Here is a 14,028-nt window from a genome sequence, read left to right as displayed (position 1 = left end):
TGACAAAACATAATTGATCTGTCTGTATTATAAGATGAAATTCCCTCCTCAAGATGTATTGAATTTCCATAATCCCTACACAAAAATTATATTTTGGGATTAAGTCAACAGGCAGTTTAAAGGCATACATATATGTTTAATATCTGGCAATAAAATCAATTTTTAAATAGCAAAAAAAAAGCATTTTGAAGAAGTCAGGAACAAAATGTGCCTCTAAGGTTCAATAGTGACAACCTCTGTAGAATTCCTTATAAAATCCCATGTTTTTTTCAAAAATAACATTATATACAAGGAGTTTATGTTAATTCATGTGATCACCTCTCCGATTTTCTACTGTTTAAACATTAAAAAATTCTTTTTTCAACATAGCCTTCCAAACTCTAATATTTATGAGGGCTAACTACAACATTCCACTAGTATTTGATGGTCCAAAAACTAGTAAGTGAGGAGCGGTAAAGTCAAAATTTTGGCTAGATGTGTTAAGTCATGGGCTCTGCAGTTAAACTTTGTCTCAGGTTGGAGAATTCAGCTTGCTGTGTCAAGCTGATGTACAGGAGTCACATGAAATCAAACAATACCTCCCAAGTGAAAAATAAAATGGTAGGCCTCCATTATTGCTATCTCTGGAAATGAAAGACTAGATGCAAAGGCTGTGGCAAAAAACATAATCAAGTCTTGAATGTAATTTGTGGAATAATGAAAAAGTATCCAGCCATTGCAGGTAGGATGGTGAAAAGCCAATTGAAAGATCTGCATTTATATCTTCCATATTTCTGAGATAAAAAAGTCAAATTTGCTGGGTTAATAATTTGTAATAAAAATAAATATAGTCACTGTATCTCCCCCCCCCCCCCCCAAAAAAAAGATATCATCATCTAGCACAGTAGTATTTATCCACAAAGCTGGCTTCCTAGAAAAGACTAAATTGCACAAAATATGAGGTGTGGGTTGTGTGTGTCATGAGGAGAGTCATTGTACATGTAAAATGGCATTGTAAACTGATAAGAGTACAAAAGTTTAATTAACTCAACTTAAATACCAATATTGTAGTTAATGTGTTTGTCCAGTCTATTTCTGTTGAACTAATGCTTAGGAATATGTAATCACTCTGCAGGGTGCTTCTGATAGAAAGTTTTATAGTCTTAGAAAGATATTTAATTATACAAAGTGAAACCGATGGCATTGAATTAGCACTTCTGTCTAATCAGTTAGCATTCCTAAAAGTGGACAGCTTAGTTTTTGTTAGTACTGTTTTGTTTGTACACTAGCTCTTTTCGTGTTTAGTTTCCTCATTAATTTGAATTTATTGCCCAGTATTAAAAAAACTCTAAAATCAGAACAATAAATAAAGAACAACACTTGAAAATAGAGGAAATCCAGACATGAATCAGTCAGGACCAGCTAACACCTCCGAACAAAGGATTCCCCCAGGCAGGAAGAAGCCAGGCTTGAAGCAGGCAAGGCCATTCAATGCTAATCAAGCTGGCCAGTTGCACCATTCACACTTGCCTCAAGAAGACAAGAGTTCTTTCTCCCACCCTGAACCTTCCACAGATATATAAACCCCTCTTGCCTAGTTTCCAAAAAAAACCTCACAACCTCTGCCATAGATGTGAGTGAAACGTCAGTAGAGGATGCTTCTGGAACATGACCATAAAGCCTGAAAAACACACAACAACCCAGTATATTCCAGCCATGAAAGCCTTCAGCAACACATTTATTGCCCATGTTTGCCAAAAAAATAGTATTTGACAGTTTCATGACAGTTGATATCTATTTCAATCATTATTTTATGAGAGAAATGCGCCTTCCAATCAAAATACATCTGTAGTTTTAGCATTTTGAATTTGTGTTACCTTAGTCAAAAAAAAGTCTCCTCCTGTTATAAATACTGGAATAGCAAATCCTAGTTGGAAAAAATATGTTGGGTCCAAAAGAAATTTAGAAGTGGGGGACAAGGTACAATCCACTGTTTATTAACCTGAAAGTCTAATTCACTTAATTTTTTTTGAAAAAATATTTTGACTCTAAAAGCAAGCTCTGATATGATCTTTATTTGGTAAATCCCATTCACCAGAGGTTTCTTAGGCATGTCTGGCTGTTATTACAAAGCATCCTACCCCCACCTTCTGTATATCTTTCAGGATTTTGTAAAGCATGCAGTAGCAGGCTCCTGAAGTCCAGAGAAAGGGAAGAATGACCTGCTGATTCTAAAAATGGCACTAACTTTCCTCTACTAGCTCTAGGTTTAGAGATACAGAACATATGCCATCAACCAGTCACCATGATAACATATCTAAAAAAAATAGAGTTGAAGCAGTGCAATTTTCTGAATCAGTGCCCCCAAATAACCCTAGGAACAGGGGTAAAACCAAGACATCAAGAAACAATATTTTATTTTGTTGGGCTGTGGATCAGACCCCCAAAAGTGAAACTTTAAATGTGGAAGGCTATTGGATAATGTCCCAAGCTGCAGATTTATATTTAGCCAAGAACTTCCTATGTTTCCAGACGTTGAGTTCTAATGTTGAAAGAATGACTATTTTTTACTTGGCAGTCTATGAGGGGTGTTGAGCTTCTCTTACATTTGTGCACTGCTTTTCTGTGCCCTCACCGGCTGTGAGCCATTTGGCCTTAGTTTGCAGTGGTCCTGGCTGTTTGGCTTTCACATAGCCCCTGGCTGCCATTGCCTTCATTAATTTGATGTCATAAATAGTCTAAAAAATACTGGGTTGGAGCTGCTTGGTGCTTGACGTGTGACAGGTTTGAAGTGGTGGAATTACATTTTCAGGTCCATGAGCAAATGGAGAATGTTAATTCTTTTCACCCGCACCAGTATTCTTGATTATACCTTCATAGTACAGGTTAACTTCAATGGCCTTTGAAGCTTTTAGTGGAAGCAGAGACAACACCCTTTTCATTTGTATGCAGTAATTATGAGCTTTGATGTGCTTTACAGGGAAATTTGGTACTTGAACACATGCAGCTCAGTGCTTGGCTGCATCTTAATGAGCAGCAGACTGCATGGAATGTGCTGAGGAAACATGGTAGCGTTGGATCATTTAAATCAGAGTCGTTACTAAAATGATTCCAAGTGGAAATAATTTCTCAGTTTCGCTTCGGCAAGCTAGTCATCTTTCAGATTAAACAAGGACTACAAGAATGGATGTATGCAGCAGACTACCTCATATTTTTGCATTTTTCTTTAAGAAAGTGTGGTAAACTATAATAATCATGTGTCTCCAGTCCCAAAAAAATCATGTTAAGTTGAATGATCTGTCTGTGATGATCAAGCGTAAATCTCTGTTGTCAAAAAGTGAATATTATTTATTTTGCAATTTTTGTTTATCCCAGTTTGGCCCTAAGAGTTTTAGCTACTTTCTACTGAAGTGAGAAATTCCCTCACTGACTTACAAGCTAAAATAAACAGAACTTTTATAATTAAACAAATGGAATAGCTAGGTAAAATTCAAGCCAATTAAAATTCAATCCTCATCTCATTTACAGGGTCTTCCATGTATGTGATCTGCTCACAAGAAGATGTATTTTAAAAGCTGGGATTTATTTATCTTTAAGTTGTTTCCTTTTTTGTGAGAAACGATCTCTGGCGGCATCATTTGATATGCACCTCTTTTGCAAAGCTTAGTATCAAACCATGTCATCTCTCTTCATACTTATATCTTGTTGCAAATGTTAATTGGTTGCTCATTCCACAAAAAAACAATTTGAATTGGTGAAGAGTATAAGGGCATATTTGTTTGTTTTGCGCTTTTTAATCATAGGGAGCAAAGAAGAAAATACTAAGATCATTTTCCTTATAATAATAATAACAGTTCTTTTTCTTTATTCTCTCTCATTTCCTTCATTATCCCATCCTTATGGAAGATTTGGCAATATGTGTATTGGCAATTAGTTTGATATTATGTAACTTACCTAATTTCTGGGCAGAATATTTGCAGTCTGTGTTTCTTCTGTACACGGCCTGCAGTTAATACCATATTTTGGCCATACTTGGGTACCCAATAAATTGCATATACCCTGTTCATTTTTATGCACCTCTGAAGCAGCCTCTGAGTTATTATTCCATTTACTATTTAAAAATGCAGTTCTGGAGTGGTGAAAATGCCCTTTTTCTTTAAAGTGTATGCACTCTATGTCTTGTTTGTTGTAGGTTCAGACTCCTAAAGGCCTTCTCATAGTGTAGATCCATTTTCAAAGTGGAAATGTTGGGGTGGGCGGTCTATCATTGAATTTCAGGGCAGATACAACTGTTGTATCTGGGGCAAATAGCTGCTGAATCCATGGATTGTCTATTCATGTATTACCCACCAATCTTGGTGATCCTATTCTATATTCTGGCTGGACAGAAGAATAGAGGGAGCTATTTGTCAGCTTTCTAAAATACTTTATTTATATTCCCCTCTGTCTCCCTGGGGGGACTCAGAACGGATTACAGAATACATATATGGCAAACATTTAATGCTGTTTCACAATTAACAAAAATAGATAGTACATAAACAGAAGCAAGGCTTCCCACTTTTTCATTTCTGGTATTTGGAGGCTGGGGGGGGGGGGGGGGGGGTGTAGATGCTGTTGTTCCATTTTCCATGCCGAGGAAGCTGTTGTCCATGGGTGCCTTCTTTGCTCTCTTCAGATGTTTTGTTTTGGTTACCCTGTATACTCATGTATAAGTCTAGAAATTTTAGTAAAAAAAATCATCCTAAAAACATGGGTTGACATATCCATGGTCACTGCGACTAATGCCTCAACACTTACCAAAAATCCTTCTCTGAGTAGAATTACAAGAAATTAGTCCATCCTAGAAGAACCTAAAAGAACTTTAACTTATCCATGGATTATATCAAAATCCATAATTTCAGACCTCATATTGGTCCTCGATGATAGACGAGGCCAACTTATTCATGAGTATATATGGCACTCTGATAGTTGGTCCAATGATCAAGAATCCTGGAAGCTGAAGTCCAAAACATCTGGAGGGCCACATGTCTAGATCCTTCTTCATTTTTTGGAGGGTGGGAGGACAGTGGCTCTAATATAACCAACTGTGTCAGGATGTCCTTTCCTTTGCCCCCTACTGCCACATCCTAACACAACTGATATCCCACCCAGCCCCGAGGGGCACTGTGTGGAAGGCCATGGGGAATGTCTAAAAATATGTCTATTTCATCTATTGTTCCTTAAAATGCTGTTCCAAGTCTACAACTGTACAGGAAAAAAGAGGAAAACAGACAAAGAAATAGTAGATATATCACTTAATTGTTCCAGCTAGGTTTTTAAAGATACTACCATTGTGTTTGTTTTTTTTAAAAACATTCTATTAAATTGCAATTTTTTTCTCCTTTTCAGGCAAATGAAATGTTGTTCAGTGGAAGGAAGCTTACTGCCCAAGAAGCCTGTGCAAAAGGCCTGGTATCTCAAGTGTTCTGGCCAGGAACATTCACACAAGAAGTTATGGTTCGAATTAAGGAACTTGTCGCATGTAATTCAGTTGTAAGTTGCTTTTATCGTATTTCACCCAAGGTAGAACAAGCAAGAAGTCTTTGTAATCACTAAGGATTACTTCACATTGGATTTTTTTCAGTACACAAATGATGTTGAGGGAATCATGCATGGGGAAATCATGGGGTCCATTAGACTATGTATGCACACAGGCAGTCAGTTTTTATAATAATTCCAGCACTTGTCACAATCACCACAAGTGCAAAAATTACTCACAGTTATCTATTCTCTTCCTTCTTCATTTTTCTTTGAAGTTTACATGGTGTGTTAATGCTTTTCATTTGCCTAACTGTATGAACATGCCCTATTAATATAATTCCAGTATCCAACAAGGAGACAGCTAGCATTCTTTAGTGCTTTTAATGCTGGACTACAACTCTGGAGACCAGGGTTTGAATCCCCGATCTCCCATGAAACCCACTGGATGACCAGAGGCATGTTAGACACAGTCTCGGAGGAAGGCAGTGGCAAACCTCTTCTGAATAAATCTTTCAAGGAAAACCTGTCATAAGTCAAGAACAACTTGGAAGTCAAACAACAACAAAAATAGAGATGATCCATGTTTGAAATACATCTCATTATCAGCTTTTAAATGTGTTTGAGGAACTTTTTGGTATAAAAATAGAAAGAGGACTTCCAGAGTTTAAAAGCAAAATGAACTTCTGTAGGTGAAAGCATCAGTATGCACAGAACGCCTCAGAAAAAATAATTTGTTATATATCCGTGAGTGAAAAAGTGTTGCCCATGAGTTGCATGTGAATCTAACTCCCTTTTTTATGCTTCCCTCCTAAACTCCATTTTAAAAAACCCTTTAATTTCATTAATGCTTTTAACTTTATTGTCTAAAGTGGTATTGCCCAAACCTCTTAAAACTTCAGGTTTTCATCCAAAATATGAAAATCTTTTTGGATGATTTTAAAGTTTTGGTGTTCTCTGTTGATGATGATGATGATTATTTTGTTGGGATATTATTGATAACTTGAGCAAAGCTTTCAAAGCTATGATATTTTTTCTTTGGGTTTTCTTAGCTAAGAATACCAGAAGACACTCTTCACATAAAAAGTTTCTAATATATTATAAGACTTTCATTCGGCATAAGTCCACATTTAAGTAATAAAAAGTATAGCTGCATGTAATCTTCCTAGTAGTGTAAAAGTTGAGTTCCATATTTATAGACTGAAATCATAAATGTACATTGTAAAGTAACCATTGGTTGTAGCATCATAAAATCTTTCCGCCTAATATTTTGTGATCTATGTGTCATTTCAGGGGAAAGACTTAAAAGCTAGTCATTTATAGTTAAAGAAAATGGTCATGGTCATAGGGCCTTTATGCAGGTATTACTGTATTGTTTTGTGTAGATATCTGCTTTAAGAGAGGAAAGTGGGATTTAGGTTTTTTGGAAAAGTTTTAATTAGAAACTGTACCAGAAAAAAAATCCACTGCCCTAAAATCAGTGGCTATATATTTGTACTTATTTTAATGCATATTTAATTAAAAAAAACTTTTTAAAGCATCAAGTTAATGATGTGTTGTATTCCAAAAGTTTTTCCATTAGCCCAAAGTAATTAAACTTAGCTAGAATTGCTAGATGGGAGGTAAAATATTTTAAAAGGTTTGTGTGGTATGGTTTGTAAGCTGTAGTCAAAACAGTTTCAGAGTTTATTTGTAATGTATTCTTACAATGGGAAACATTATTTCCAGAAAGATTTGTAATTCAGTAGTAATCCTTTTATAATCTCATTGTTTGATTTATTTATTTTTAAAAGGAAGGCGCTAAGTGTTGGCATCCTAATTTTAGCATATCTGCAGAGTTGTGTATGCTTTCTGCTTTCAAAAAAGAAATGCTAATTGCAACTTTGATCTCAGTTTAAAGGCTTTGCCCTTTCATTTGCAGTTTCACTTGCTTGTGTTCATTTATTGTGCATTTTTACCCAGCAATCTATTTCTAAATCTGGATTTTCTCTGATCTTCTGGTGCCTGTATCTGCACTGGGAAGTTAAATAGTGAAAAAGAAAAAGACAATGAATTGTTGAAGTAAAGGAGGAACCTTGCTGGCGATACTTAGCCTTTTCTCTTTGTTTCTTTCTTAAGGGTTGTGTGAATACTCTTGTATTTTTTGGCCCCTAAAGGAGAGGCGGCAAGGCTCCGGCCCATTGGCTCTAGTCTCTTTCACAGAGTCCATACACTGGCTCTGTGAGGAGTCTCTATTAAGGCACAAAGTGTACGGTTAATGGCATATCCAGTGTAAACAAGCCGTGATTCTGCTGCTGCCTACAATCTTGATCCAAGTAATTTTTTATTCAAGAAAAAGATGAAATAGAATACACAATTGATATGTAAAACTACCAAAAACTATACATCTATGTAGTGTTCGCTACTAGTAAACTACAATTAAATTACTATCAAATTGGGGGCAGTAGAGATCCAGGCAGTGGCTGCAGAAGGGGATGTGATCACTGTGTGCATCTGAGGACCTGTATTTTGCCCACCCCTGAAGTACTGTCCTGAAGTACAGGATGTTTCCAAAAGATGGACCCGATTGGAAATCTCTATACCTCTGCCATTACCAACTGCCCTTGAATGAAACCCTTACCACTTGAAAGAGTGGAGCATAGAGTTTCAAATTATTGCTGCTAAATGCCTCTCCCAAGGCACAAACAGCCCCTAGGCTCAGTCATTCATAAAATGGTAACACTGCAACATAAGGCCTATTGAGATATTCCCCATTTGTGAAGGTATTTTTGATATGAGACATATTGACCAAAGAACGAAACCTGCCTACCAACTGTGACCCTGGTTTGCTTCCATTGTTGGCAGTGATACGTGTGCTATTTGCAGTAATTATGACATATGTCTGGTTGTGTCTATATCCAGGTCATGTGTTTTCTCTTTAATTTTATCTAGGTACTTGAAGAATCCAAAGGTTTAGTTCGTGGTATTATGAAGGTGGACTTGGAACAAGCAAATGATAGGGAGTGTGAAGTTTTAAAGAAGATTTGGGGTTCTGCCCAAGGAATGGACTCCATGTTAAAATACTTGCAGAGGAAGATTGACGAATTTTGAAGCAATGTGCATTGACACTGGAATTGTATCTACTTGGACGTCTGGGTTTTGTGGATGCCCTAAATCGATTTAGATATCAAAAATGAAATCTGCCCAACGCTCACAAAGCGTGGGACTAAAAGTTGGAAAAACATGGTTTTATTGTCAAGGGTTTTTTAAAAGAAGTACTGTATGTTACGCATTGAACAAATTTCCTTTCTCCATATATAGATATAAATATATATATTTCTTTATATACACAAACTAAAAAATATATATAATGGAGTGCACTACCAAACTTTTGTCTTCTACTTTGTTATCATTGGCTAGTACTGTATCTGAAGAAAATGATGAATAAAATGAGGCATTGCATTATTTTGTATGTGGCAGGAAGGTCCTGAAGCAATGAGATATTTTTTCACTAGAGTACAGAATTAAAACGGGTATTGGCCAGCCCTTGCTTTCACTGCCCAAAAGAAGTCAGTTAAGAAGAGGCATTGCCTTGTATTCTGAGGAAGGTTAGAAATACCTCAAGGACTGATGCATTCTAAAAATCAATTATTTTTTAAAAACGAAACCCTGCAAAAATGGTGTGTATATTCTCTCCCCCCGTCCCCAACCCCAAAAATGAGTGTGCTCAGGATTTATGCTATTAAAAAAACACTCAGTCCTTATTGTTTTGGGGAGCATGCCCATTTCTTACCCAGAAAGCATGAAGTTGAAAAGAAGAAGAAGAAAAGCTTCATTTTGCAGTATTAGTGAATCACTGAAATACCATATATTCTATGGGTATCTTAAATTATAGCTTAGTCTTAGTAGGTTTTATACAAAAATTAGTTTTTTTCAGATTATTTTAATGAAATAATTGCTTCTGTTGCTGGGTGAGAAAACTATACTATATAAGGTTGTTTTTGTTTTTTCGTTCTTCTGTTTGCTGATTTAATTAATGGATTACACCAAAAATGTGTATTACGTTCAATTTTTTTTAGCCTCACTTAGAATATATTTTATTTAATAAGTTAAAATCCTTTTGGCACACTATTAAATATTCTTTCTTTTTTAAAAAAGAAAACTACCTTATAGTAGATGTTTAATATCTTTTTGTCAGTGCTTTTTAATGTTAATTATATGGCCCTGGTCCAGAGATCTTTCCATGCAGCAGCAGGCAAAATTGCATTCTGCAATGGATGGAGGTCTCAAGCGTAAAATACACAATTAGTGCCGTTTGCTGGTTGCCAGTTGGAGAATGGGTGCGTGGAAGTAGAAATACCGCCCCAGATGCTTGACCGGTCGTGCTTGATGCAGGAGTACCTACCACACACGCAAACACCAAGTGCCAGAAGCATTTTTCCTCTCCCCCACATCCCCGCTTCCTTCCCAAACAGACACACAAACACAGTGCCCTTTTGTGTGCATAAAACTGTATCCAGACAAGCAGTTTGTCCATGAGAGCCTGTCCTCCCATGTACAGGTAGCCATTTCTGGATCAGGGAGTGTCACATCCAGGATGGTGTACAAGGGTGCCCTGTGTAAACAGACTTACTTTGCATTCCTTTCGGGAGTGTATGAAGATTCCTGACTCCAGATACCTTTCAGTAACTTGGGGATCTGTGCTTGCAATCTTACTGAATGTATGAAGAATTGTTGGGGAGGGGGAAATCAGACCTTATTTTTGTACAGTTTGGAACTTTATACTTCGAGCTTGACCACCTCATCCTAAACGGAGGGATGTACAGTGTGTAAATCTGCTTTTACCTTGGATTGGTACAGTATTTTTGCATCTGTGGGACCTACTTTTTGTTGTTCTAGTAGTTTGAACTATATATAAACTGTACAATCTGTAAAGTTTTTATAGAATAAATATTCAGCTGTGAACTGGTTAAAATAAAACTAATATTTCTTAACACCTCTTAAAAGTGCTGTGATGTGTGCTCATCTTTCTCCTCCCCTTATTTATCCCCTGTTCCTGTAAAATAGCTCACATACTTTAGCTTTAAAGTATGTGTGTGTGTGTAAATAAATGCAGGAAAAACAAAAAAGGGGAAGAGGGCATAGAACATGAATATAAAACAGGAATACCCTTTGCTATAACCTTACCATTTTTCCTTGGAGTCGGTGTCCATAATATACATGGTCATATGTGATTTTTTAATAATTCTAATGTAAACTGCTTATTTTCTTGACAGACTGTACTTCTTAATTTTCTGATTTGCAGATACAGCAAATGAGGGAGGCTGTATGAAAGGTCAACAGATTAACCCTTTACTCTGTTCTATTTGTTAGTTCCTTCCCTGTAGATATAACAGGATTAGCTCTTTCATTTGGTGTCAAATGGAAAGTTCAGTCTCTGCTGGAGAGTGTATTTGTATTATCTCTTGGACCTGAGGCAAAAAAGGCACATGGGTCTATTCTGCTTCCAGATGATTAATGTTTTCACACAGTTACAACAGCAATTATATTTTCTTTGTTCAGAGTTTCGGTCATGTTTTTGTTCTCCATGTTTAAGGAAATTAGAAGGCCAGCTCACTTAATCATTTGAAGAATAAAGTTGTATTTAAATGTGACGGGGATTTACATAACATGACCTAGTATTATAATAATATGTTTAAAGTATGAAAACCTCCCTTTTATTATATAAAATATTATAATACAGTAGAATCTCACTTATCCAAAACTCGCTTATCCAAGTTTCTGGATTATCCAATGCATTTTTGTAGACAATATTTTCAATATATCATGATATTTTGGTTCTAAATTCATAAATATAGTAATTACAACATAACATTACTGTGTATTGAACTACTTTTTTCTGTCAAATTTGTTGTATAACATGATGTTTTGGTGCTTAATTTGTAAAATCATAACCTAATTTGATGTTTAATAGGCTTTTCCTTAATCCCTCCTTATTATCCAAGATATTCGCTTATCCAAGGTTCTGCCGGCCCGTTTAGCTTGGATAAGTGAGACTCTACTGTATATATATAAAGGTAAAGTTTTCCCCTGACATTAAGTCTAGTCAAGCCCAACTCTCGGGGCTGATGCTCATCTCCATTTCTAAGCCGAAGAGCCGCCATTGTCCGTAGACGCCTCCAAGGTCATGTGGCCAGCATGACTGCAAGGAGTTCCATTACCTTCCCGCCAGAGCGTTACCTATTGATCTACTCACATTTGCATGTTTTCGAACTTCTAGGTTGGCAGAAGCTGGAGCTAACCATGGGAGCTCAACCCACTCACTGGATTTGAACCACTGACCTTTCAATCAGCAAGTTCAGTGGTATTATTATTATTATTATTATTATTCTCTGTTTCCCGCCTCTTGGGTTACAACACAGTTCTGATGTATCATAATAAAATACATTCAATCAAATGCATATATTAAAACATATTTCTATAAAATACACATTAAAATACAGGCTGTCTGCAAGTTACAAACAAGATAGGTTCTGTAGGATTGTTCTTGAAAGAGTGCACTTTAGATAGCATAGGAAATTCAAATAATTTTGAAAAATTTGGCTGGTTGTGGAAACGAGAATTGATGATAAAGCTTCCATTGGGGGATGCCTTTTCCCCATGATAACTCTCAGGAGGGAATTTCCCTTCTAAGGGGTAAATTTCTCTCAATTCTGGTTGTCTCACCCCCATTCTTAACTATGAGTTGTTTGTAAGTCGTATATTTGTAAGTTGGGAACTGCCTATACATAGAAGAAAGATTAAAATACAATAGACATAGAATGTGAATTTAAAATTAATAGTTAAAAATGGATTGGGTAGGCCTGCTGGAAGAGATAGGTCTTCACTTGTGTCTTGAATTCTGACAACTGATTTAACTGCCAGAGCTCTTCCAGCAGGTCATTCCAGTCTTGGGGCAGCTGATGAAAAGGTCCTCTGGGTAACGGTTGCCATTTGGGTTCTAGCAGGCTGGAGTAGACACTCCAGTGTCCTACGAGGTAGATTGTACAGGAAAAGTTGATCCTGTAGGTAATCTGGACTCAAACCATGTAGGGCTTTAAAGGTCAAATCCCATACTTTGGAATTTGCCTGGAAACTGATTAGCAACCAGTGGAGTGACTTTAATATGGGTGTAATATGCTTCCAGCAGGTTATTCCACCATCCATTTATACAAATGGTCAGAATCCTACTTAACTTTGGAAACCCCCTCTTTTGGTTTTTTAAGATCAGATTATCTTCAAAGCTTATTCTGTGATTTGAAGCGACCCTCTTTTCTTGGCAGATGAGATACTGGAGAGTCTTATGTAGCAGCCTATACAACAGTGATTCTCAACCTGTGGGTCCCCAGATGTTTTGGTCTTCAACTCCCAGAAATCCTAACAGCTGGTAAACTGGCTGGGATTTCTGGAAGCTGTAGGCCAAAACACCTAGGGATCCACAGGTTGAGAACCACTGCTATACAATATGGTTCCCATATCCATGAGACCAGCATCTACAGTTTGATTTATCCACATCTGACAAAATATCTCCTCTAGCCATTTTCAAGCATCTAGAATGCAACTCTATGGTATTTTTGGGCAAGAAATCGTTCATTTAATAGGATTTACTTTTATCCACTTTTTCATATTCATGTGAAGTCCATGGAACACATTTCTGTGGATATGGGGGTTGTACTGTATATTTATTTATTTATTTATTTATTTACAGCATTTATATTCTGCCCTTCTCACCCCGAAGGGGACTCAGGGCGGATCACATTACACATATAGGCAAACATTCAATGCCTTTTAACATAGGACAAAGACAAACAACATAGCTCCGAGCGGGCCTCAAACTTATGACCTCCTGGTCAGTGATTCATTGCAGTTAATTGCACTGGCTTGCTCTCCCATCTGCGCCACAGCCCCGAGTATATCCTTGTTGAGTATGAGCATGTATAGATTTGAGCAAAAAGGTGTTCAAAATGCTTTAGTTTATTTTCACCCCACTCCTGCTTATTAACTATTTCACTGACTGGACTGGTAATGGTTTTGGTTCATACCACAAAAGTATTTTTAATTTCTATTGTTGGAATAGATTGGTATCTCTAAGTATCAATAGATGAATTTAAAAATTTGATGGAGCTAGATCCATTTCTCAAGCAATCTGGGCTTTGTGGGTAGGGGGTGGGATGTTGGGAATTAATTATTGTTCAGGGTGTTGGGGAATGGCACCATATTTGTAGCCATTGACTACGATTGTTTCTGTCTTTCCTGGAAGCAATCCCAGAGACATCTTATGGACCAACACTGATCTAAGGATCACTGTTTCCACTAGCACTGTATTAGTGTACCCATTGGCCAAAGTCCTAAATGGAGAAAAAGAACCCTGATCAGAAAGCATTCCATGTGGTAACATTTTTTTCCAATTTACATTCAATAATAAAATGGAACTCTACTGGAATACCTTTGCCGTAAGTACATTTCTCTCCTTTTGCATGTGTTATTTACACCCGATATCCTGCAGTTTACCGT

General features: G+C 36.8%; 1 protein-coding gene across 1 annotated transcript in view; it reads left to right on the top strand.

Moving 5' to 3' along the window:
* cdyl (chromodomain Y like) overlaps window positions 1–10,481 on the top strand; it is a 170,980-nt gene extending 160,499 nt beyond the window's left edge. Inside the window, exons 6-7 of the mRNA XM_062977697.1 lie at window positions 5,368–5,511; window positions 8,428–10,481. Coding sequence (XP_062833767.1) covers window positions 5,368–5,511; window positions 8,428–8,586 — 303 coding nt within the window. The 3' untranslated portion in view covers window positions 8,587–10,481. The remainder of the gene's footprint in view (window positions 1–5,367; window positions 5,512–8,427) is intronic.
* Window positions 10,482–14,028: the final 3,547 nt, after the last annotated feature.

The sequence above is a fragment of the Anolis carolinensis genome, chromosome 4 (assembly GCF_035594765.1).
Source record: "Anolis carolinensis isolate JA03-04 chromosome 4, rAnoCar3.1.pri, whole genome shotgun sequence".
NCBI lineage: Eukaryota > Metazoa > Chordata > Lepidosauria > Squamata > Dactyloidae > Anolis > Anolis carolinensis.
Note: the sequence above shows the minus strand (reverse complement) of the source record. Positions and strands in the feature narration are given on the sequence as shown.